This window comes from Sabethes cyaneus, chromosome 2, assembly GCF_943734655.1.
Source record: "Sabethes cyaneus chromosome 2, idSabCyanKW18_F2, whole genome shotgun sequence".
Classification (NCBI taxonomy): Eukaryota; Metazoa; Arthropoda; class Insecta; order Diptera; family Culicidae; genus Sabethes; species Sabethes cyaneus.
In genome coordinates this window covers 107,596,878-107,622,891 of record NC_071354.1, presented here as the reverse complement: position 1 = coordinate 107,622,891, position 26,014 = coordinate 107,596,878, and the positions used below count along the sequence as shown (strand labels likewise).

The 26,014-nt window shown below is 41.4% G+C and overlaps 2 protein-coding genes across 2 annotated transcripts; both read left to right on the top strand.

Annotated features, from left to right (window-relative positions):
• The first annotated feature begins 20,366 nt into the window (after nt 1-20,366).
• On the top strand, nt 20,367-23,695 carry LOC128735832 (uncharacterized). The gene is made up of 2 exons (XM_053830317.1): nt 20,367-23,501; nt 23,615-23,695. The coding sequence occupies exons 1-2, from the start codon at nt 20,367-20,369 to the stop codon at nt 23,693-23,695; spliced, it is 3,216 nt and encodes a 1,071-aa protein (XP_053686292.1).
• A 980-nt stretch (nt 23,696-24,675) lies between these two features.
• Nucleotides 24,676-25,476, top strand: LOC128735831 (uncharacterized). Its single transcript, XM_053830315.1, has one exon. It carries the CDS (start codon nt 24,676-24,678, stop codon nt 25,474-25,476), a length of 801 nt encoding a protein of 266 aa, XP_053686290.1.
• The last annotated feature ends 538 nt before the right edge of the window (nt 25,477-26,014 follow it).

Genomic DNA, 26,014 nt, shown 5'->3' with positions numbered 1-26,014 from the left:
GTGATGTTGGCAGTTTAGTATGAGCGTTCGAAGTATGAGCCCGTCAGAAATTACATGTTTAAACTGTATTAAGACAAACACAACTGTGAGTGCACGTCTGCCATGCTCGTTGCCGTGCCATCCCTGTGTTCAAACAATGTACGGAGTACGGTTTCATTGTACCGCCTTTCTTTCGTGTCTATGATTCTCTGCCCTACGTTGATCCGCCTTTGTTACAACTTGCTGCCATTTGCTCTGGTATATAATCAGAAGTAAGTCGGCGAACATCATTTTTGCATTGGCATTGGTACGGTGCAGAAGCAGAACAGACAGCAGAGAGTTGCGATTTCCCTCACTGGACTCGGCAAACTGGTAAAACGCAGCGCAGCGGCAGCAGCAGTAGCGGATCATTGTTTGGTGTAGAGTGCCAGTGCGCAGAACGTGTTGGTACCGGAGCATCGATCTATTATCAGCTATATTAGAATATTTGGTTGCGGGAGCGGAAGAGCTTGAATTAATGGAAAATGCTCTGTCCGGTAACCATTGTCACCATTGCCCTGAGAGGTGTTGTTTCAAACATTCAAGCCATTCTGCTGGCCGGATTTTCAACCTCATAAATTACCACAACCCGTCCTTTTTAGGACGAACGAATTTGTTAATGAAGAGATGAAAATTTTCTGTATACTAAATTTCTTTACTTAAATTTCCAAATGTCGCTGATTCTTTAAATCATGAAGAATTTCTTCTGATTTGATCTATAAAACGATAAATATGTGGTGACTCACCATGCGGTCTTCTAACTCTTGACGTTGCTTTAATCTTATTTTTGCCTTCCCACGCTAATGCTTTCCTAACACGGATGACAGAAATATATAGGAGAAGAGCTGTGGATAAATTCCCTTTGAATCAAAGTTTGATTGTATTTAATTTACGCTCTATAGAATCCGCTCGAAAATCGTTGAGCTTCAGCTGTTGCTACTTCCCCGGAATAAGGCAACGAAGACATCCAAATTCACTAAGCGAGACGCCAATAAACCGAAGAGTCAACGGATCTTCGTTGCAAGCCGTCTAGAAGTATATCGCTGCCAGCTACAATTGTGACGTTTCAAAGTTGGACACATTCGTGAAAAAGGCTTTGAAGTTAGTTTTCAACAAGAGAAAGCTGGTCCAAACAAAGAACTGGCGCTTCCGGTTCGTTCGCCTACCAAACTTGCTAGCGAGAAGCAAGATTACTAAGTCAATAAAGACCATAGCAAAGGCTTCGAAAACTCCAAAGCCAAAAGAAGTTCTAACGGAGAATGCGGTCCGAAAAAAGCTGCTGCCAAGCAGTAAATTTCTTCGATTTGTATTATTAACAGCTAGTAGAAAACAATCAGTTCTTTTAAGAACTACTGAATAAGTATATGAAGCAGTTGAATTGATTTTGTGAACGGCATCATTTTCGCGTTGTTTGGATTACAAATAATAATGAGAGTTACGACTTTATCTCCCTGTCCGGATCTGGACGCGGCAAAGGTGGTAAAACTCGGCAGCAGCCAATTATTGTTTGGTGTGGAGTGGAAATTACGCCGACCGTGTTGGATTCGAAACATCGATCTATTATTGTCAATTGCAAGGAAAATTGTCCAATTAATAAGTGCGCAATCGCTCATAAAAGTACTATTTTAGCTTAAATCGTTTCGGTCTCTTCGGCGCACTTATTGCTTGGAAGATAACGAAAAAGTGCGCCGAAGATCGAAACGATTTAATGCAAAATAGAACTTTATGAGCGATATCGCACTTTGGATGGTACAATTTTACTTGCAATTGACAATAAGCTGCTATAATAGAATATTAAATATGCTAGAAAACCCAAAGTTTGGTCGCGGAAGCAAAGGGTTTAAATTGGTGAGAATAGTGATGTCCGAAATTTTCAATTATTCGATTACCGATTAATCGAATCGATCGATTCAACTATTCGTGCTAGAGAGCTTTCTGACAGCTCAAGCACCCACACTAGTAAACACGAAATACGCGTGTATATACATGATGTTCACCTCATTTTGGGGAACAGCTGATGCTGGAGGAACAAACCGAAAAATAGCGATTACTAGTTGTGTTTCTCCGTTTGCCACACTGCAGAGCACATATTTCGGTCAAATTTTTCATCCTGTTCCAAATTCAAGCACATATTTTGAAAATTTGCTGGTATTTAAGCCAGCGAAAGACGAAACTCATTCTGTACCTTGGTGACAAAGGAATGCATCTCTTTTGTTTACTGTTGTTGTTTGCCTCATTTTCAAGCACCAATACACACATAACTGGAAAGGTCTAGTGGTCTTCGATTAGAAATATTCGCATATTTCTTTGCATAATTCGATTAATCGAACGATTATGAACGATTACCGAGCATTATTCGGGGATTATACGTACTGATTGAACTATTCGATTAATTCAACTACTCGTGCTGGCATTATTCGATTAAAAATTATTCGAATATTCCTTGTGTTATTCGATTAGTTGAATTAATCGAACGATTAACGGACATCACTAAGCCCATCTGAAGGACGAAAGTTGACAATGGACACTACGAGTCAGAAATTTGAGAATTAGAGATTAATGACGGACCTTTTCAGGTCCACCATATAAATTAGCTGAAGAGTTGAAATTATGAATTTCTCACATGTAAGAACACAATTCTTTAATGCGCAACTTGAGCATCTATATATGAAATTCATACAAAAATCACCGGCTTTAGCATTGGGAGACGAATTGCGCTACATTCGTAGTCCTACTTCAAGCCTGCGCCCGTGCCACTAGGCATGGACCCTTATACTTTTTCCATAAGGGAGTTAGTGAAGCATTCATGGCAAAGTCGCCTGTGCAGTTTGTAAAAAGTAAGTCCAAATAAGCATTTTGACTATTTTTGACAGAATTTATTTAATGCAGGCCAAATTGTGAAATTTTGTCAAAAATGTAATGCAATGTTTCATTTTCGCCTACTACTGGAAGCAAAATGTATTCATTGTCAGCGTCTACAATGAAGTCCACGTTGCGCTGATTAAAGTCGCCGTAAATATGTAATTCTACTTCGGGTTCCATATTTGACAATGTTTTCTACTGTTTCGAAAAATAATTCATAAGACAGTTTATTAGCAGGTTCGGGTGGAAAGTACACTGCTGAAAAATGTGTACTTCACCGTATATGCACAGACAAACAGACATAACACTCGTTTTCCATTCATCGTACCGATTAAACCGTCATTTCAAAATTGGGATTAGTTGGGAATGTCTCCGTTTTGGTCAAAGTGGCGCTTTTTGACGAAAGAAGGGGAATTCCCCATAAAAAATACTTGCTACTTCGAGGGATACCCATATTACTATTTGATATTTGGGAATGCCGATCATAGATGGTGCTAGTGTTCAGGATAAATGTGAGGTACGATAATTTTTGTTGATTTTTCTTCCAAGAGTTAGGTCTGTTTGTCTGTGGTATATGGTTGCTTTGGCCCATATATTTTCAAATTAAATTTTTTTTCTAGTAATTATTTCTTCCAAAGGGAAGTCAGAGCTTATGGCTATGAGGACACCTCCTCCAGATTTTTTCTGACTAAGAGATAAATTACGGTCAAGCCGGAATACGTTAGATTTCCAAAAATTTCTTCGCTTTTGATTTTGACGCTTTCGTCCCAGCTACGTTCGGTTCCAAGAATGACTTTGAAAGAAGATGACAATAGATTTTGATGAGTTTCTTTCGTTTTGGCTGGACTTTTCAGGCGGTTGAAATTCTGGCAATACACAAGAATTTCAGCAGCATTCTGTTCTAGAGCAGAAGTTTTTTGAAAATTGTTACTTACGTTTAAATTTACTAGCTCCAAAGAGCGCGTCGATAAGATTTGTTCTTCATTAAATTGACCGTCGTCGTTTGATAATTCAAATACTTCCGGGTTGTGCGTCAATTGTAGAGAAAATTCGCGTTGTAAGACTTGCGTGAGGGTACCACGCTTGTTGAAAATTTATTGCTACTTTCGCGCAATTGCTGAAGGCGGTGAGTTCGTTCGCTTACTAAAAATTGCTTCTACGACTGCAAGTCAGTTTCTGCTTCCGGCGCTAAAATCCCATATTCCTGATAGACTTCTTTGAAGATGCGCTTCAGATGTTCGGGAGACGTTGGGAGTCCTTCGGATGCTAAAAGCATTCGAATCCTGGTCGACGTAAGTCCTTCTTTACATACTATTGGCTGCTGGTCTTTCATATACGCCAAGTACAGGCCGGAGATTTTCATTATTTTGGGGTCGCGCAGTCTAGCATTTAGAAAGCGCCTGTCGCCGTTTGTAGACTGCTGAGTTAGACGGACTATAGGCGGACGCATTGGGCCACATTCGAATTGGCTGTCTTGAGGAGGTGCTGGAGCTGGGTGTGAGGTATTCTTGTTGCAGTCGTTGTTATTTTCATTTTCGTTCAGGCTGACGCTTATGACGTTAGAATGATTTTCGGTCCTATATGGATTAATTGTTTCGCCTTTTTAAAAATTGACGAATTTGGATGTGATGTACGTTTTTGGTGGTCCAGAAAATTGTTGCTTTGCAGCTGCCACTAGGTCCTTGTCCAGAGGTAATGAGTTATTTTTCGGAAATACTGGCAAGCTGGTTTCGACATTTCTATGGTGATTGTGGTGTAATAATGCCGAAGGCATTATTATTGTTGTTGTTAGAATTGCGGTGGTTGTTGTTAGAAGTTCTGCGCTGACGTTTGCGTTGTTGTCTGCTTCTACGTGCAATTTCTGCCTATTTTTCTTACAGGCAACGGTTTCGTTGCCTTGTGTCAAAAGAAGTCCTTTTTCAGATTTTTATGCTGCCTACTATACGCCAGCCGGAATTTTGTGGAGGGTCATTTGTTGTGGAAGAAGTGGATTCATTTCTTGTGGATGGAAGAAGTGAGTTTTATAATTCTTTAGAAAGACTGCGGTGATTGACTGTCGTTGGAATGACATTCAATTTAGAAGTTTCGGCAGAGTACTTTTAGTTCTTTCAGAACTTCTTTTGCTGCAATACTGCAATTGAACTTTCTAATTGAGGAGATTTCAATTGACGATTCAATTGCGTCAATCTTTGATTCAAGCGCTGCAAAGGCTGTTCCAAAATGTGTTTCAAAATGCTGTTTTGTTTGTTCATTTGCCTTACGTATTTCAAGAGCAACATTTCAAATAGGCCGAAGTCAAAACTGACAGTTTCGAGAAAATCGATGTTGAAACTTGAGCATCATTTTTTAACTCCTTATTTGATATAAACAGTGTTGCTTAGAATTGAATGTCACATTATGATGCAAAAACATAATAGTTTAATGTGTAATGCAACAACTAGCAGAAAAAAACATTGATTTACTTTGTAATTTGCAAAAATATGCGTTTGGCCGTTTTCGGAGATCTTTCGGTAATACGACTTTTTCATAAGGCTGATTTGATTATCAATTGTTGATGGGGCCTTTGACATGAGGCTTTTATTTACTGTCAGTGGTGATATGATTTTGGTGTTGGGCCAGTTTTTAAACAGCGTTTCGCGTTTGGCCTTTTTTTATCACGTTGTTTTGAAGCGCAATGGCTAGAAAAGGTTAAAAATTCGTAACTGGGACACCGATCAGTTTTATTATTTCTACTAGAAAAGTTGGGGTTTAATTTCATCGGCAAATCTGCCACCGTTCAACAGGTTTGTGAAGCGGGACGTGTTACCCGTGAGGTGCGGCAGTGCGGCAGTCGCTATTGGTAGTGTGAAGCAGCAGCAGTTCATTCATTTAGCATTTCTAACTCACCACAGCGTGCAAGTGCATCACGCCTTGGCAGTTCAGCGATAGTAAATGTCTCGGGCGCGCTACTAACGAACTCTGTCCGGTTCCTCCACAGGTGATATATATATACAGCGAAATAGTTTTTTTCGTGTAAACCGAAAAGTAACTTAAATTTTTGTTGCCGCGCAGGCTTAAGTACTAAACATGTCGTGTCTGTGAATGACCGTGTTATTTATGCAGGTAGCATCGTATTGTTTTTTTCGGTTGTCCGTCGAGTCTCTCGCGCAATTGTACGGCGGGGATCATCTTCGCAGCAGCAACTGCAGAACTGGCTGTTTCTAAAATATTTAATTTGCACTGTTAACAATTGATTACCAACGGAAATTCAAAAATTGTGTATTTACTACTTACTAAACGTACTTAACCGGAGATGGCCAGTGATTATTCGCCACTATGCGTAGAAATCCCACAACAAAAATAGGGCCGAATGCAAACAAAACACAAACTGCGTATAGGCTTTTTCATACAAAAGGCCCAAGGTACAAAATGAAAACTTTGTTGCCAGTTTTCACATAAGGCTTTTTCAAATTTGCTTTTTAAGACTCATAAAGTTTTCAAATCGCTATGATGTTTGGTATTATTATAGATACTTAAAAAAGCTTTAAATATAACCAAAAAACCAGTTTTTTTATATTTTGCACTTGGGCCCTATTGAAATGTTGCTCTTTTCTTCTATATGTGCGTCGGTGCTGAGCCCGTCCAATAGTGCTAATATTCGGTTTATTATTTTTGTTGATGAATTGCTGGTGGCGGTGTCGATATTTTTTATTTCGCCTTTTAGTTAAGTTAGCGAAATTTCAATATTGTCGATAGCTTAATGCACATTCATTTTTTTGAGTTGACTAGTTAAAGCATGGTTTGTTTCCGGTTGTGCTTTTACATTTTCTGTAAGTTCTTGCTGTTGACGGACCAGTTTACTTAAATTTAAGTGGCCCGCAAACTGCCCTTGGCAGTCAGCACATAGAGGCAGCATGAACGTCCGCAGTAATTCTTCCTTATTTCTAGCTGCGCCTATGCAAATTCCGTGAAAGAAGCGATTCAGTTTCCTTCGCACTTCCATAGGTCGCAACTGTCGTTGGCGATGCAATTTTTGATTCCGCACTTTATAATTTCACGCGTGACCGTACTGTTTAAGCGACGATAATAAATATGTTTGTAAATTAAAAATAGTTCTTACATGCATGTGTGTCAATATTAATAAAAATTAAAATACGCGGTACTGCGACGCGAGTCAAAAAAGAACGTCCATTCGGTCGGACGTTTAAACTAAGAACTAAGAAATTTACTTTATGAACACTTTATTTAGCTTTATAATATAACAGCAGATAATAACAGATTTTTTGATATTTTGTACCTTGCGTTTCAGAGTTAGCATCTTTCAAAAACGAATATTCAGAAAAATTACGAAAAAGTTTCGAGGTATACAGCCCTAATAGGGCCGATAGGGTGACATAGGACTATGTTAGATCATTTAATCAAAGACTAATGTAAACTGCATTTCTGGCACATGTTACATGTATGTTTATAAGAATCATTCCCCTGCGGTTGTTCGGATGTAGCCAGGTATATAATGAGTTTATATAGCCATCCACGATGTGTGCAACCTCATATGCTAATGCAATTTTGGCTGGCAAATGAGTGAACATGTGCAAATATATCACCTCTGTTTTCTAACTCCTATCTCTACCTCCACGAGGTGCCGGCTGGGGTACGGTAGCCAAAGTTGCGCACCTGGTGGTACGCAACTTTGGTTGTCGTATGCAGACAGAGAAGGTGGAACACTCGCCGTGTGGTTTCCGGCTAACTAATCATGCAGTTCGGCGCAGGAATTTCGGAGGGCGCGGCTGCGGGATGTGAGCACACCGGGAGAGAGTTATTTTCTCAGCTGGCTTAGCACAGAGAGAGAGAGACTCTTAATCGGTCTGTTTTACACAATCTGCACTTACGCCCTTTGGCGGTTGGGGCCGAATTGTACGTTTGGGCAAAAATTGAGCCACGGGACCTGATCCTGCCGGGAGTCGGCAAATCAGGTGCCCCTAAGTCAAGGTCTACCTCCGTGCCGATGACTGAATGGCTGGAGGGGTGAAAACATGCCAGTCGCGAACGGAGTGCTTTGGGCATCTTGCCCCTACTATGCCATGCGGGGCTCTGGCACGGTCGATCTTTGTTGTCCCTTGCGTTTCGTGGGAACAGCATAGTAGTCCTGCCCAATTTCCCTTATGGGTTTTACGCCAAGTGCGTTCTGGCCAACTTAATTGGCTTCGCTTACAATTTGCTGTCTGATCTGTGTTGGAGATTGTTTGTGCATATACTGCGCTAGTCAAATAGTTAGAGTCGCACAAATAAATCTTCAACACAAACGGGCAGCAAATTTGTATTTATGCGAAAAACTTTTTAATGGCTCTGTCACCATCGCATTGGTTCAGGAGCCATATTTTCGCAAGGGGTACTTTCATTCGACGGATATTGGAAACCAAAACTTTGCTGTTTTCAGCAAAACTGGTATGACAAATCCTTGTTTGATGCCCAGGGCATGCATATTGTTGCATAGGTCAATAAGTGCATGCCTTATCTCTGAGTTGACTACTCGAGATATTTGTGCAGTCACAGTAGAACTCGTCGTGGATGATGTCCATAGGCGCTATGTCTACTGTTCTGCATACTTACCACACGATGAACCGTCTCCCAGCGACGATTTCAGAAATGTGGTGAGATACTGCCAATCTAATGGGCTTCCGCTCATTGTAGGCAGTGATGCCAATGCCCATCACATCATTTGGGGCAGCTCGGATATCAATCTGAGAGGCTCTGATTTGATGGAATATTTGAGTAGTACCAACCTTGGAATACTCAACATTGGCAATTGTCCAACTTTCATACGAGCTGGTAGAGAGGAAGTGTTAGATATAACACTCTGCTCTAACAGGATCAGTCATGAGTTGGCACAATGGCATGTTTCAAATGAGACACCAATATCTGATCATTGTTTTATATATTTTGATCATTTGGGTGTCTCCTTGAACGCTGCAACATTTCGCAATCCGAGATTTTCTGACTGGGAACTCTTTGAGGAGGAACTGGCGACGAAATTTCAAGGATTCGAACCGACGATTGAGTCATCGATCGACTTGGATGTGGCTGTAGATGTCACAACATCTTTTATTGCGGAAGCTTTTGAAGTAGCTTGCCCGCTAAAAACTATTAAAACGACTAGAGGAACACCGTGGTGGAACTCTTATCTCGCGGAACTAAAGAAACGATGCAGGAGAGCCTGGAATAGACGTCGGAGGGATGGCGTGGAGCCTTTCAAGCAGGCCCGGAAAGCCTATGCAAAGGCTCTACGATCTTCAGCACGCACGAGCTGGCACAGGTTCTGTAGCAACGTTTCCAGTTTCGGCGAGGCAAGTCGACTTAATAAAATACTGTCAAAATCGAAAGATTATCAGGTTAATAACATTCGAAGTTCGACCGGTGAACACTGTTCGAATGACAATGAAATCCTGGAATGTCTCTTTTATAGTCACTTTCCGGGCTGTGTGGAACCTGAAGTTCGAAACGATCCAGAAATCGTTTTAGGTGGCTTAGACTCATGGGCTTTTGCTCGGAGACTTGTCACAACTGAAGCAATTGAGTGGGCCGTGAACAGCTTCTCTCCATACAAATCTCCTGGAACAGATGGAATATACCCTATTCTACTGCAAAAAGGATTCAAGTACTTCAAACACATTCTGAGAAGGATGTTTGTGTGTAGTATTGCTATTGGGTACATACCAACTCAATGGCGTGAAATAACCATTAAGTTTATTCCTAAAGGTGGACGCGCGACATACGAGCAAGCAAAAAGTTTTAGACCAATCAGTCTAACATCTTTCTTGCTTAAATCACTTGAGCGGATTGTTGATCACCACATCCGCGAAACAAGCTTAGTAGAAGTTCCTCTTCATTCAGCACAGCATGCTTATCAAAGTGGCAAGTCTACAACCACTTTATTACATGATGTGGTGGATAAAATTGAGGTTGCTTTTTCACAAAAGGAATCTTGCTTAGGAACTTTTTTGGATATTGAAGGCGCGTTTGATAACGTATCTTTCGCTTCCATTTTGGAGGCTGCTCGTTATCATAATGTGCCTTCAATAATCATAAAGTGGATAGAACAAATGCTTAGTAACCGATTGCTTTTTTCGTCCTTACGGCAAGCAAGCATTTGGAAGCAAAGTGTTTGTGGATGTCCAAAAGGTGGCGTTCTCTCGCCTCTTTTATGGAACCTTGTGGCGGACGGCCTATTGAGGAAACTCAACGGTCTAGGCTATCCGTCATATGGTTTTGCGGATGACTATCTCATCCTAGTAGTTGGAAAGTGCATAAGCACATTATTTGACTTAATGCAGCAGGCACTACGTGTCGTAGAAACGTGGTGCCGAGAAACTGCACTTTCGGTAAATCCGAGCAAAACATCTATCGTCTTATTTTCAAGACGTAGAAATACCAATGGAGCTCGCGCTCTGCGCTTTTACGATTCGGATGTTGATGTTGTGAACGAAGTGAAGTACGTGGGGTTGATTCTCAACTCCAAGCTTGACTGGTCCACAAATATTGATTTCCGAATTAAAAAAGCGTGCATGGCCTTTGGGCAATGTAGACGAGCAATTGGGTATTTTAGTGGTATATACATTTCCGCATATTCTGACAAGATATGATGCCATTCAATCGCTACATGAAGACTTTTCCGAATTTGACTAATGGAAGTAATGAAAAAACATTTTTTTATATTTGAAAAAAAAAAATTTGGAATAAGACGATAGCTTACAAGTAAACCACTTTTCTTTTGAGCTCGTCTTAGACAACACAGTGAATAGATACACTATGGTCATCGAACGATACAGGTTTCATATGAGAGCTTTAAAAGCTCGGTTAAAATGAAGAGCTCTATCAGAGAGATAGAAGAGAGGGAGAGAACTTCTGACATCAAGTCAATCAATCGGCTTGGTTGATATCTGTCAAACAGCAAATCATTCTAGTTTTGATTTTTATTAATTTTTTAATCGAATATTGACTTAATTGAAATATAAAAAGAACTGCTAGATTCAGGAAACGACGGGCTATCAAATGAGATAGAAAAATCCACTTTTTTGGGAAAATTAAAATACCCAATTGGCAACTCTTGGGGGCTTAAACCCAAATACATACACTGGTTATACACGGTCGTTGTCAGACCAATACTGGCGTATGGTTGTCTTGTATGGTGGCAGAGAGGGGAAGTTGTGACTGTCCAGACAAAGCTAAACCATCTTCAAAGGATGTGTTTAATGGCAATGTCTGGTGCATTTACTACAACTCCTACTGCCGCCCTAGAAGCTATTTTCAATATTAAACCTCTACACTTCCACCTGAAGCAAGAGGCACTAATATGTGCTTATCGACTACACGAGATTGGCCTTTGGCAGTCTGTGGACGGTTCCACTGGTCATACTCGATTGTGGTCGCAAATTGTTGCTGAGGACAAGTTTGCCCTTGCTCCTAGCGATGTAACGCTCATGCGTACTTTCCCGTATAGGACTTTCTCAAGTGACTTTCCTCCTAGAGAGGATTGGATGTCAGGCTACATGGAAAGGAAAATTTCCGACTATGTGGTCTGTTATACCGATGGTTCCTTGTACGAAGGTCGCGCGGGTGCTGGTGTTTACTGCCGTGAGCTGGAATTGGAGGAATCCTATTCGTTGGGTAGTTACTGCACCGTTTTTCAAGCTGAAATCTTTGCAATTATGTGCGGAGCTCAGTTTGCACTTCAGAAAGAACTGATAGGCAAGATTATCTACTTCTGTTCTGACAGTCAAGCCGCTATAAAGGCCCTTTGTGCGGGTAATTCTAAATCTAAAACAGTCATCGCCTGCCACACCCAATTAGAAGAACTAAGCATTCTAAATGCCGTTCATCTGGTTTGGGTGCCTGGCCATTCTGGTATAACCGGAAATGAATGGGCTGATGAACTAGCAAGATCTGGAGCAGAAAAGTCGGTTTTCGGACCGGAACCTGCTTTACCAATTGCGGCATGTTGGATAAAACAAAAGATTCGATCTTGGTTTTCATCTGAACATGTACGTTATTGGGAAAATCTTGAAACTTGTCGTCAAACGAAAAGTTTCATTGTTAAGCCTTGTGAGAAGGTTGCGAAATTTCTTTTGCAACACTCAAAGGTAAATTGCAGTATTCTTGTCAGATCACTGACTGGTCACTGCAGACTAAATTATCATATGGCTACGATTCAGCGATTCGAGGTATACAGCCCTAATAGGGCCGATAGGGTGACATAGGACTATATTAGATCTGTTAATCAAAGACTAATGTAAACTGCATTTCTGGCACATGTTACATGTATGTTTATAAGAATTATTCCCCTGCGGTTGTTCGGATGTAGCCAGGTATATAATGAGTTTATATAGCCATCTACGATGTGTGCAACCTCATATGCTAATGCAAATACCAATGTATGTTTACAAGAATCTTTGTTTAAGAGAATGATTAAAAGAGAAGAGCGAAATATTCAGTTTCAATTTTACATGGAATGAAATGGTGGCTTTGAAAATACGTGGACGGGGGTTCATAAGTACAACGCTTGCAACCGTTGAAGCAGAGATTTTAAAATAGTAATGAATGATCAGCTCACAGATTATTCTAATAAATATGACTTGACATGTTTCAATAATCTTGCTCTAACTCGCTTGTGGCCTTTAGAACAATGGTTACAAATAATGTGAATACTCAATGGCATAACAGGTTTCATACCAGACGCCATTATAAATCGCACTGTAGAAATCATTCGACATGGAGAAGCGCTTTGTGAACAAAGTACGTCTTACCTGTCCAAGGGTCTGCTGGAAAAGAGGCCGATACGCGAGCAATGTTGCCAATGATAATCGCGCACTGTGGCAGCTTCACATGACAGCGTTGCCAACACTTTCGTCGTTAAGGGGGAAGTAGAGTGACTATATATAGAGTCCTGCATGCACCTCACATACATGTATCTCACATCCTCCTCCTTCTCTAAAAAAGAATCCCGCTCTAATAAACCAATGTTCTTTTCAGTTCCTCTAAATATAGAGAAATTTGCAATTTCATATATTTGATCAAATTATTTGGCATATGAAAAACTATTATCTCACATAAGTGGAAACTGCAAACAAATAGACGAGACACTAGCGTTAATTCCATCGTCTATACAAAATCCGTTCAAAAAATTTGCTTCATAATTTCGCAGTTCATTGCTTCGACTCTTCGAGTTGACTATTAGTACGTTTAGTACAAATGTAAAAAAAACCCTGCAGCACGAAAACCTACGAATATTAACTACTTCGCAGCATGCATAACATAGGGTAGCAGCGTGCAAGCAAAATGTGCAGTATTTTGGCACATGAAAAGAAAACACCGCTCTTTGCTATCGTTAATATGAAAGAGATTATATTCAAAATGCTTCATTTTTTATCGACATATTTAAATAAATGATACCAAGTAGAAGAAGCGCAGACCTCTTGAATAAGGAACATTCGAACTGGATACCTAATATACATCTGTGCACCCCACTAGTTGCCTTTAACTTATTAAATAGGGTTCTACATGTGGTATTCAAATTTGATTAAATTCAATTTAATTTTAAATTTGACAATCCGCTCGTAAATGAAGGGCAGCTTCTTAACCCTCTTGAGTGAATACACAATTCTGTGGATATTATAATATAAATTCTAATTTATAAATTAAGTCAACTCTGTCTTGATTTTATAACGCTTTTACGGCATACCCGCACATGAGAACTCACACAAGTGATTAGGGATTCAACAATATCGAAATAAAATATCGGGCATTGGTAAATTCTGTATTAAGAATTTTGGTACATCTGGAAGCATTTAAAGTGTCCGATAAACATTATTTTTCTCTACATAACCGGAATTTTACTGTCAGTGTATACGCAAACAACATTATTTGCCATGTAAACTATAAAAAAAATTCTTTTGTACCCCTAACAGACACAAATTCCGAAATATTCAGAATAAATGGCAGTCAAACACATTCTGCATACAAATATGCCTGGCTTAGAGATTTTGTGTGCCCCCCAGATCACTAACACACTTGCATTTAAGAAAAAAACCCAATAGTTTTTGAACAGTTTAGGCACCTATATTAACGAAAACGAAATACGCGTGTAATGCATGATTTTTGCTTAATTTTTGGAAACAACTGGAGCTGCAGGATTGAATATGTACATAAACTAAAAAATATCAACTAATCATGTTGCTCCGTTTATTCCATTACAGTAGAATATATATCTCGGTCAAATTTTCATCCTGTTCAAAATCCAAGCGAGTAGTTTGATAATTTGCTGGCATTTGAGCTAGCGTAAAGATAAAATTTATTTCGTGCCTTGGTGACAAAGGAATGCATCTCTTTTATTTACAGCATTGTTTGCCTCATTTTCAAGCACCAACACAATCATCACTGAAAAACTCTACCTATAGCGTAATGATAAAAAATGTGACGTCATATCTCCGCAATATTTCACCTTACATTTCGTTTGCATTGGAAGTCGTCACAACTGTTACTATCTCGTCACCGCTCGCACTGCTCGATTTATTTTGACAACTCAATCCGTTGGCTCGATAAGAATTTGGCAACTCTGTAAATTTCGACTGACAGCAACTCACTACTCACATATTGCTAGCCGTAATCATTACGACCAGGGATTCCAGATTTTTGGAACGGTCTTGCAGATCATTATAAATTTGCAGATATTTGCAGTTTTTCTGACTTTTATTGTTTTGGTGCAGATTTTTGTTCGAAGCTCTTTAAACTTTCACAGACTTCCTAAAAAAGTGTACAGATTTTCGCAGATTACCTGAAAATTCGAGTAGCCGGAAAACTGCTCGATTCTTTTGGTTTTCGAGCAGTTGCAGACATTTTTTTAGAAAATATGGCATCTCTGATTACGACATACTAAACAGAAAACCAACATCTTTGATTACTGATTTTTTTGTTCGTTTTCAATCGTGGTGATATGTTTAGAAATAACAATACTGACGTATAACTGGCGCTTATGACAACACATGTATTTCTTAGCGGCCGTCCCCAACACGCCATTTAATTAAGCCAGGCGGTTTATCTTACGCACCTGTTTTTTTTTTACTTACGCAATTGCTATTTTAGGTGGTTTGCCTTACACACCAGCGGCTGTCTCAACTTGCCGATTTTCTTTCCGGGAGGGTTTTCCTTACCCGCCAGCGGTTGTCCCAACTCGCCGAGTTTTTCCAGGAGGGTTTTCCTTACCCGCCAGCGGTTGTCCCAACTCGCCAAGTTTTTCGCGAGGGTTTTCTTTACCCCCCAGCGGTTGTCTCAACTCGCCGATTTTTTTAGGTGGTTTTCATTACACACCTTCAAGTCTTGACGGTTTTCTTTACTCGTCATATTTCATGTGGTTTTCATTACACACACGGCGGTCGTCTCAGCACGCCATTTTATCTTTGGTCGTTTTCCTTACAGACCATATTTTAGACGGTTTTCGTTACACGTCACTTGGATAATTATAACAAACCTCCATGTCGAGTGATTCTACGAGTAAAAAAAACTATCAACTGTTCGAAATAGTAGGCAGGAATCGCCAATGTGAATACTCAATGGCATAACAGGTTCCATACCAGACGCCATTATAAATCGCACTGTAGAAATCACTCGACGTGGAGAAGCGCTTTGTGAACAAAGTACGTCTTACCTGTCCAAGGGTCTGCTGGAAAAGTGGCCGATACGCGAGCAATGTTGCCAATGATAATCGCGCACTGTGACGGCTTCACATGACAGCGTTGCCAACACTTTCGTCGTTAAGGGGGAAGTAGAGTGACTATATATAGAGTCCTGCATGCACCTCACATACATGTATCTCACAAATAACATTAAAGCCAAAGCACGTTTCTCGCAAATATGACGTGCCATTCGAATGTCCTTCTCTTTTGACATGAATGGCAACAGGCACGTCGTTACCCAAGGAACAATTTTTGCCTATTAAACGTTTCACCGACAGCTTTTATTCAGCACATGCTGTATAGCTGCCTTTAAAGTATATCTAAACACCTCTGTTCAATGCTTATACAGTAGGTTTTGGAGAATTTAAACAGCACAGTGCTGAATATGGGCGTGGTAGATGCGTTTGAATGACAGTTAGGCAACGTATAGTAAAACGTTTATTCAGTACGCATAGCTATGTTTATTAAACTACTGCTAATGGCACTGAAGCTACGTTTATTCCACAGCAGTTCAACATTTAGACAAGCAAAAAGAATAAAATATGCAGGAAGTACTTTTATTTTATTTTGTGGGTTTCGTTATTTTCATGTTCACTTTTGTATTCGTATTTTTATTATTTAATGAGAGACTTAGTAGGAAATCGTTGGTTGACCCAAAATTTATCAAGGCTGCCATTATACTTTTTTCATTCATCCGGATTCGAACTTACATCCTGACGGTCGGAAGCCATCGACGAACACATCTGAGATAATCTGACATATAACAGGCGCCGCGTTTTTAGCCGATGTGGATTTACCAGTTTAAGTTTGTCAAGCGTGGAACAAAAATGGGCTAAAATACATTTAAGCGCTGAAGAGTAGTTTCTTAAATCATGTTTGGCATTTGCTGTACAAGATTGCTTTAGAAGTATTTATTCTGCACATGTAAAACATTTAATAAACTATTTGTGCTAAAGTATTTCGCTTGTACCACCAGCAATACCAGCAACATAACACACTCATAACGCAAAGGTTTTTTTTCTCTTGAATATTGACGACGGTGAGCGGTGCTATTGAGTGAAATTCACTGGAAACTGGAAATCCAGCACTTTCGGCTAGCTGCGAACATTGTGTGCGATTGTTCAGTTAGTTAGCAGTGATTAGTTAGCAGCAGCAGTGATTAGTTAACAGCAGAAGTGGTTCGTGCTAGTACCGCAGAGGAATAGTACTTTTGTCACCCCGTCATTAGTTTACGCAGATAGTACTGCTTCCTGAGCTTATCGCTACTTTAAGTCGCTGCTCGCTGTCTGTGCACGTATATTTGTCATCGGGTAGGATTTTTTTTCATCCAAAAAACCAAAAGCAGCAGTGGATGGTACGAGAAGAAGTGGGGTTTTCGCACACCGGCAGCGGGAGCTGGTCATGCGATTACAACGCTACCAGCAGTGGTGGTATCGCTACTATGCCACACGACCATAACAATTCTGGCGGCTTTAGCCCGACACAATTCATCTCGCTGAGCAAATCTATTGTGAGTAACTCGCAAAGCGTCAAGCAGAGCAGGTTGCCTTGGACGAGGGATAATACATACATAATACATACCGCCCAGACAACAACAAATATAAGGATTGCCACGACCAGCAAAGATTTGTCTCGGCTAAAAGTGGTTACGCAAATTTTTTCTATTCTTAATCTGTAAAAAAAAAGAAATAAAGTGTACCTAATATAAATTTATTTATATAAATTATAAAGTGTAGAGTATAAACTGTCATTTAAGTTATTGGTGTTGTTGGCTGCCATCAAGCACTATTTATTCCACACCTGCTCTGGGCTGCGTTTGTACGACGATTAATCGACACATATTTCACAATTTCTCTTAGCAATGCAGCAGATACGTTTGCGCAACTTTCATTCGACCCTTATTCCATCACTATTCCACACTTGCTCTCAGCAATGCTGCTGATTCGTTTGCGCAACATTTATTCCACTTTTATTCTGCACTTGCTCTCAGCAATGCTGGTGATACGTTTGCGCCACGTTTATTCCATCCTTATTCCACTACTATTCCACACGTGCTTTCTGTAATACTGATGATACGTTTGCGTAATGCTTATTCCACTCTTATTCCACTTTTACTCCACAATTGCTCTTAGCTGATACGGTAGTTTTTAAGCGACCGGTATTCCACACCTGCTCTTAGCTGTGCTGCTGATACGTTTGCACAATGCCTGTTCGACTCTCATTCCACACTTCCATAACAACAAGTAGATGTTGATTAGAAGCTAGGAATAATGTGGGATATGACGTTTAAACAACACGTACTTCAGCAAATTCGCTTATTCAGAACCGGATGCTACCACACAACTGTTATTTCACACCTGCTCTTTTAAGTGCTGCCGTTTTGCTCCTTGGGTAGCGGCGTTGATTCGCTTTCTCTTGCTTCGAGAAGGTTTTACTAGTTTACTTTCACGCTAGTTACATAGCAGAGAATACGGCACATACGAAAAAAAATCTGTTTTATTTGTATGAGAGTCCATATCCTCCTACCTACAGGGGTGAGGGGTTTCAAACCATCATAAAATAAATTCATGCTTCCAAAAACCCACACATGCCAAATTTGGTTCGATTTGCTTGATTAGTTCTCAAGTTATGAGAAAATTTGTATTTCTTTTGTGTAGGAGCCCCCCTGTTAACGGACGGATGAGTCTCAGTACACCATAGAAAAAATTCCTACCTCCAAAAACCTTCACATGCCAAATTTTGTTCATTTTGCTTGATTAGGTCTCGAGTTATGAGGAAATTTGTATTTCATTTGTATGTGATCCCCCCTTCCTACAGAGAGGATGGGTCTCAGTACACCATAGACAAAATTCCTTCTTTGTGAAACTGCCACATGCCAAATTTGGTTCCAGTTGCTTGATTAGTTCTCGAGTTTTAAGGAAATTTTTGATTTATTTGTATAGCAGCCCCCCGTCTTACGTCCTCCTTAAAATTATTCTCTAGCCCCCTCTATAGAATTGCTGGTCATTTTTATCTATCCAATGACATATACATTGTTCAGTTTCGTTCAGTAGTTTAGTAGTTATTAGCATTTGAAATCTTTTATTCAAATGTTACACTTCTATTTTCGTTTTCACAAAGTGCTACCCAGTCCCAGTATAGTAAACAAAGACGTAGTCCTACGTCAAAAAATTATTGCATGAATATTTCCTTTTTCACTTTTTGTTGGAAGGTGTAATCATTTATACCAGTCATCGAGTATGCAGCCAATAAAAATCGATACGTGCCACGTTGTCGGAGTAGAGATCGATCACATCCCATCAAGATCGATTAGAGGAGAGCGAGGATCATCTACCGATAATTAGCGCTATCAATGACGGAGAGATCAGTCTGCCATCGATCACGGCCTAGAACAGGTGTCCCAAGGGGGAACCTCTTTCATTTATATCGCCCGTTATAATAGTATCTAGTGTACAATAAATGTAGTTTGTGCCTAAAGTAATTAAATAATTGTTTAGTACAATAAAAGGTGTTATTAGTGCAACGGTGTGGTTTTCTTTCTGGATTCACGGAGCCTTGATTGCCCGTGTCGTCGTCATCACTAGTCCGAGGAAGGAAGGACAATTGGTCGTTTACCGTGGACGATTGGCCATTCAAGAACCACATACCTCATTGGGAGAAGGACGGATTCTCTCCCAACAAAGCTGGTCCTTCGAGCCGGATCCAGGAAGGACGGATCTGGACCATTCAAGGCATCAAGCGCGGGGCGCTTCATTCAACTATTGTGCTGAAGGTTGCCATTGTGAAGGGGCAACAAAGGAACCGACGCCAGCTAGTCGCCATTGCGGAAGAACTGACGCCATCGGGCCGCTATTGTTAATCGGCGTCAGAGGAACCGACGCCAACTAGACGCCATCGAGTCGCCATTGTGAGACGCAACGGACGGACACCAAGCCAACAAGCTATAAATCGGTCAGCACTGGTCATCGGCGGAAGGCTACGAGACGGACCTGCGACGTTCTTCACCTGTGAGGTAGGTAGAACATATTACGTATATGTCCGCCGAAGCTTTTCCGTCTTACTGTATCTAACACTGGTCCTTTATTACCACTTTCGGAAAACCTGTTCGAGCGTCAGAGCGACACAGGAGACCGGTTTTGGACTCGGTCAATCGGTCGATCGATAGGAAGGGCAGACAAGGAGTAGTGTCGTTTCGGAAAACGACTATTGCTGTCGATCTGTTGGGAATACGGCTGTGGTAAACGGTCGTGTAACTGGTTGCATCATCCGGAAATTGGTTTGGTTAGGTAAAAATTACACATAGTTATGTCCAGCTGGAGCCTGGACTGGTCGTATTCTATAGTAAATAAATTCTACCTTTTGATGCAAATTGGATTTATACTTCTACGTGGAATTACCCTGTGATTCGGAGACTTCTACTATCGGTGTTTCTCAATTGATTTCGATCAAATTGTTCATTTCGGTGCAGATTAACGGTTGGCCAGGTAAGGCTACGGTATATGTCCTGCCGAAGCCGTATTTGTGATACTACATTCAATTTATTCCCTTTCGTGAACTGCATTGGCGAGGTTATTCAAATTCATATTGCTTATGTGAGGATTGGTTGTGAGAAGATTACCTACGTGATAGCCATCATTGGATCTGAGAGAGCTTTAATTTTTGGTTATTGCGCCTCTGTTAGTTCTCCAGGTAGGGCTTAACAGTATATGTTCGGCCGAAGTAGGGCCACATTGTATACTACATTCGAGTTCTTCTCTACCACTCTACTCCTGAGATAACATCATGCCGCCTGCTGCATCGTCTACAGCGAAGAAGGTTGCATCCTTGAAGTCACTGCAAACCAAGTTGAAGGGCTTGCATGCTTCGTTTCGAAATATCGCCGAGTTTGTTTCCAACTACCCACAGGACACAACCGCCAGTCAGATAGCAGTACGTCTCGAACGATTGACAGATTTATGGGACAAGATAACGGAAATTACTTATGAGGTTGAATCTCATGAAGACTTTATTGTGGAAGAAGATGCCTTCGCTAAGGAGCGCTTAGAGTTCGAAAATCGTTACTTTGATATTAAATCGTTTCTGATAGATAAGGCAAGGGAGTTGCAGGATCCTCCGGTTTTAGAGCAATCTACAAGGCATTTAGATAACTCAACGCTAGGGCAAGTGGATCACATACGGTTACCTCAAATCAAACTTCAGTCCTTCGATGGTAAGATAGACGACTGGCTTAGCTTCAGGGATCTATTCACCTCTATGATTCACTGGAAATCGGATCTACCGGAGGTAGAAAAGTTACATTATTTAAAAAGCAGCCTTCAAGGGGAGGCAAAGGCTTTGATCGATCCAATTAAGACTACCAGAGGAAATTATCAAATCGCTTGGGAAACTTTACTTAAACGCTATAATAACAGCAAGTTGCTGAAGAAGCGGCAAATTCAATCACTGCTTAACCTGTCCACTGTTGCAAGGGAATCTGGTCCTAAATTACATGCGCTACTAGAGGCTTTTCAACGCATTGTCCACACTTTAGACCAGATAGTACAGCCAGCGGACTATAAGGATCTACTATTGGTTAACATTCTCATTACTCGTTTGGATGGTAGCACTCGCAGAAGCTGGGAGGAGTATTCTGCCAATAAGGAGCAAGATTGTCTCAAGGATCTGGTTGACTTCTTACAACGTCGAGTTCAAGTTCTCGAGTCTCTTCCATCAAGGCATTCCGAGAGTAAACGTGAGTCTTCGCCAGTTAAGAAAAGGGTGCCATCGTTTAGAGTCAGCCATAATGCAACACAAAATTCTACTGGTAAATGTCCAGCATGTCCTGAGACACATTGGCTTCACACCTGCCCGGTCTTTCAAAAAATGTCTGTTGCTAACAGGGAATCCTTGCTACGAATTCACTCACTCTGTCGCAACTGTTTCAAAAGGGGCCATCAAGCGAAAAGTTGCCTATCTAAATATTCCTGCAGGAAGTGTAAGGCTCGACATCATACAATGGTTTGCTTTAGGTCGGACGGAGAAGGCAAAGACTATAAACCCAGCGAAGTTCAAAGACCGTCGACAAGCAACATGGTGGTAGCTGAAACATCAGAAGAAGCAATTACGAGGGTGTCGAACCAGGCTTCAACTCAAGGTGTCTCCGCTAGCGCTTCCACGGAAAGGATTACAAATATACTTCTAGCAACGGCAATAATAATAATCGAAAATGACAATGGTTTGTGTCATCATGCTCGCGCCTTACTCGATTCGGGATCAGAATGTAATTTCATTTCTGAAGCTTTATGTCAACGGTTAAAAGTATCCAGGCAAGGGGTCGAGATTTCAGTTCTTGGAGTAGGTCAGGTCGCAACAAAGGTGAAGCACAGTGTCCGTGCAATAGTTAAATCAAGAGTCTCAACATTTGCCAAGAAAATGGATTTCCTCGTTTTACCAAAGGTTACCGTAAATTTACCAACATCACCTGTAAAGCCCTTCGGATGGGATATACCGGAGGATATTAGACTGGCTGATCCCGCTTTCTTTCAATCGAGAGGTGTCGATTTGGTCCTGGGTATTCAAGCGTTTTTCAGTTTCTTTCAGACTGGAAATGAATTATCACTAGGAGATGGTCTACCGCAATTAACGGAGTCAGTTTTCGGATGGGTGGTATCCGGAGAAGTAGAATCTACTAAAAGGCCATCACAAACTGTATGTAACATGGCGGTATCAGGCACATTGGAGCAGTTAATGGAACGGTTTTGGGCCTCTGAGGAGGTAGGATACGATAACAACTACTCGCCTGAGGAAGTGCGCTGTGAGGAGCAGTATCAGAGGACAACTCGTCGAGATTCGAATGGCCGGTTCACAGTAACGCTACCAAAGGACGAAAATGTACTAAATCAGTTGGGATCATCAAAGGATATCGCTTTAAAACGTCTTCTAGGATTGGAAAGAAGGCTCGAACGAGATGCAGAGCTGCGCAAACAATATGAAGCGTTTATGTTAGAATACCTTCAATTAGGGCACATGCAGAAGGTGGAATGCAGTGCGCAAGAAGAATCCAATCGTTGTTATTTACCACACCATCCTGTCGTAAAAAACTCCAGTACCACTACCAAGGTTAGGGTGGTCTTTGATGCCTCCTGTAAAACGTCAACGGGGATTTCGCTTAATGATGCGCTATTTGTTGGACCGATCGTACAGCAGGACTTGCGGTCGATCATACTTCGCTGTCGAACTCGTCAGATAATGGTTGTCGCTGATGTAGAGAAAATGTTTCGCCAAATTAACATGGATAACGCAGATACCCCATTGCAAAGTATATTGTGGCGATTCAATCGAGATGAACAGTTTGCAACGTACGAACTTAAAACGGTCACGTACGGAACGAAACCGGCACCGTACCTAGCAAGTCGAACCCTAAAACAACTCGCTGAGGATGAACGGGAACAGTTTCCTCTCGCGGCTCAGGCAGTAAATGAAGACATCTACATGGACGATGTAATATCTGGAACCAACGATATCAACACCGCAGTTGAATTACGAAGACAGTTAGACAGCATGCTGGCGGGCGGAGGATTTAAACTACGAAAATGGGTATCTAATAGCAAACAGGTACTGGAAGGTATACCAAGGGAGAATCTGGCACTCCCTGAGACGGAAGAAGTTAGCTGGGACCGTGATGCAACGGTAAAAACTTTAGGACTGTCTTGGCTACCTAAAACGGATTGTCTAAAATTTCAATTTGCCATTCCTCCACTCAGTAAAGAGGAACATCTAACAAAGCGAACGATTCTATCTATTATCGCATCGCTGTTCGACCCTCTAGGGCTATTGGGTGCAACGATAGTGAAGGCAAAAATATTAATGCAAAGATTATGGCACCTCGATAACGGCCAAGGGGAAAGGCTATCATGGGATGAACCGGTACCGGAAATGGTAGGTGAGGAATGGAAAACCTTTCATTCAGAATTACCATCCCTAAATTTACTTCGAATTCCGCGATGTGATCCCGGCTGGATCAGTTTCTACCGATATTCACTGCTTCTCAGATGCTTCGGAAAGGGCTTTTGGCTGTTGTTTATATCTTCGAAGCACTGATGGGAACGGAAGATATACAGTCCAACTACTAACATCGAAATCAAAGGTCGCGCCACTGAAGGTACAATCTCTTCCTAGGCTGGAGCTGCGAGGTGCAATCCTGGCCGTAGAGCTCGTGGAGAAGGTTTTGGATGCACTCAAAAATACATACAAGGTTTACATGTGGACAGATTCCACATGCGTTCTGCAATGGATCAAGTCTCCGCCGGCTACATGGACCACTTTCGTGGCTAACCGGGTTTCAAAAATTCAAGCACTATCGGAACGACATTCTTGGCAGCATGTACCAGGGAAATCTAATCCAGCGGATTTAATCTCTCGTGACATTTCACCAAATAACCTGCATGAAAACAACCTATGGTGGAAGGGCCCAGACTGGTTGAGTAGAGGGGAGGAAAATTGGCCACATAAACAAGAAATTATATCGGAAAATCTACCAGATCGTCGTCGAAATACAGTAGTTCATACCGCCATAAACACAACATCCTTTTCTACTGAATTCACAGCAAAATTTTGCTCATTTACAAAACTTATTCGCGCCACAGCTTACTGGTTACGGTTAATTGCTATTTTGCAACATCCTTCAAATCCCAAGCCGAACGGATTTCTTACAACAGAAGAATTAAAAGACGCGGAATTAGCGATTATTCTGCAAGTCCAAAGGGAATCATTTTCGGAAGAATTACAGGCGTTGAAAAAGGGTAAAACAGTATCTCGCAGGTCCCCACTCAGATGGTTTAATCCTACTATCGGTGCTGATGGTGAATTAAGAATAGGTGGAAGATTGAGCCATTCTGAAGAAGCACAGAGTGCAATACATCCATTAATTTTGCCTGCTAAGCATATTTTGACGACGCTGCTTTTCAGACATTATCACGAACGTTTATTACACGCAGGACCTCAATTACTTTTGAGTACCGTACGGTTACGCTACTGGCCTTTACGTGGGAGAGAGACAGCTCGAAAAATCGTTCATCAGTGTCAGCGATGTTTCAGGGCGAACCCAACTACGATGAAGCAACAGATGGGAGACCTACCAGCTGCACGCGTCAGGATTAGCCGACCTTTCGCCAAAACCGGAGTGGACTATTTCGGGCCGGTGTATCTACGTGACGGTAGGAAACGATCAACAGTAAAGGGATACGGTGCGGTTTTTGTGTGCATGTGTACTAAGGCAGTACACTTAGAGCTGGTTACTGACCTTTCAACCGAAAGATTTCTGCAGGCATTACGACGATTTATTGCTAGGCGTGGGAGAAGTACCGATATATATTCGGACAACGGCACAAATTTTGTTGGCGCACGGAACCAAATCAAGGGGCTGTTTAAGATGTTCAACGATAGAGAATACCGCGAATCGGTTACCAAAGAATGTGCTAAGGAAGGCATGCAATGGCACTTTAATCCGCCAAGCGCTCCACATTTTGGAGGCCTTTGGGAGGCCGCAGTACGCTCAGCTAAACATCACTTACTTCGTGTAATAGGGGACAGTACGCTCACGTTCGAGGATTTCAATACCCTGTTGGTCCAGGTAGAGGCTTGCCTGAACTCACGGCCATTAACGCAACTGTCTGATGATCCGATGGATCTACGGCCACTAACACCTGGTCATTTTCTAACCGGGGGATCCTTGCAATCGCTCCCGGAACCAGATTTCTCAAATATAAAGGTAAACAGGCTAAAACGCTGGCAGTTAGTACAACGACAACTGCAAGATTTTGGAAGCGTTGGCGGACAGAATATTTGGCGCAACTGCAGGGCAGAACTAAAAACTGGGAGCCTTCAACGAAGGTTGATGTCGGAAAGCTGGTGATCATCGCGGATAGCAACCAGCCACCGACGCGCTGGAAGATGGGCCGAATTCATAAGCTACACCCTGGTCCTGATGACATAGTACGAGTAGTCACCATCAAAACAGCCACTGGGTATCTGCAACGGCCGATCGTAAAAATATGCATCCTACCATCGACCGAATCCGAATAACTGATGGTCACGACTTTAATTTCGCTACGAGCTAAGTATTCCAATCCAATGCATCGAAAGGGAGTTTGTTTATTTTCAGAAGTTCCTGACACTTCAGGGTAGGTGAGAATGTTGGAAGGTGTAATCATTTATACCAGTCATCGAGTATGCAGCCAATAAAAATCGATACGTGCCACGTTGTCGGAGTAGAGATCGATCACATCCCATCAAGATCGATTAGAGGAGAGCGAGGATCATCTACCGATAATTAGCGCTACCAATGACGGAGAGATCAGTCTGCCATCGATCACGGCCTAGAACAGGTGTCCCAAGGGGGAACCTCTTTCATTTATATCGCCCGTTATAATAGTATCTAGTGTACAATAAAT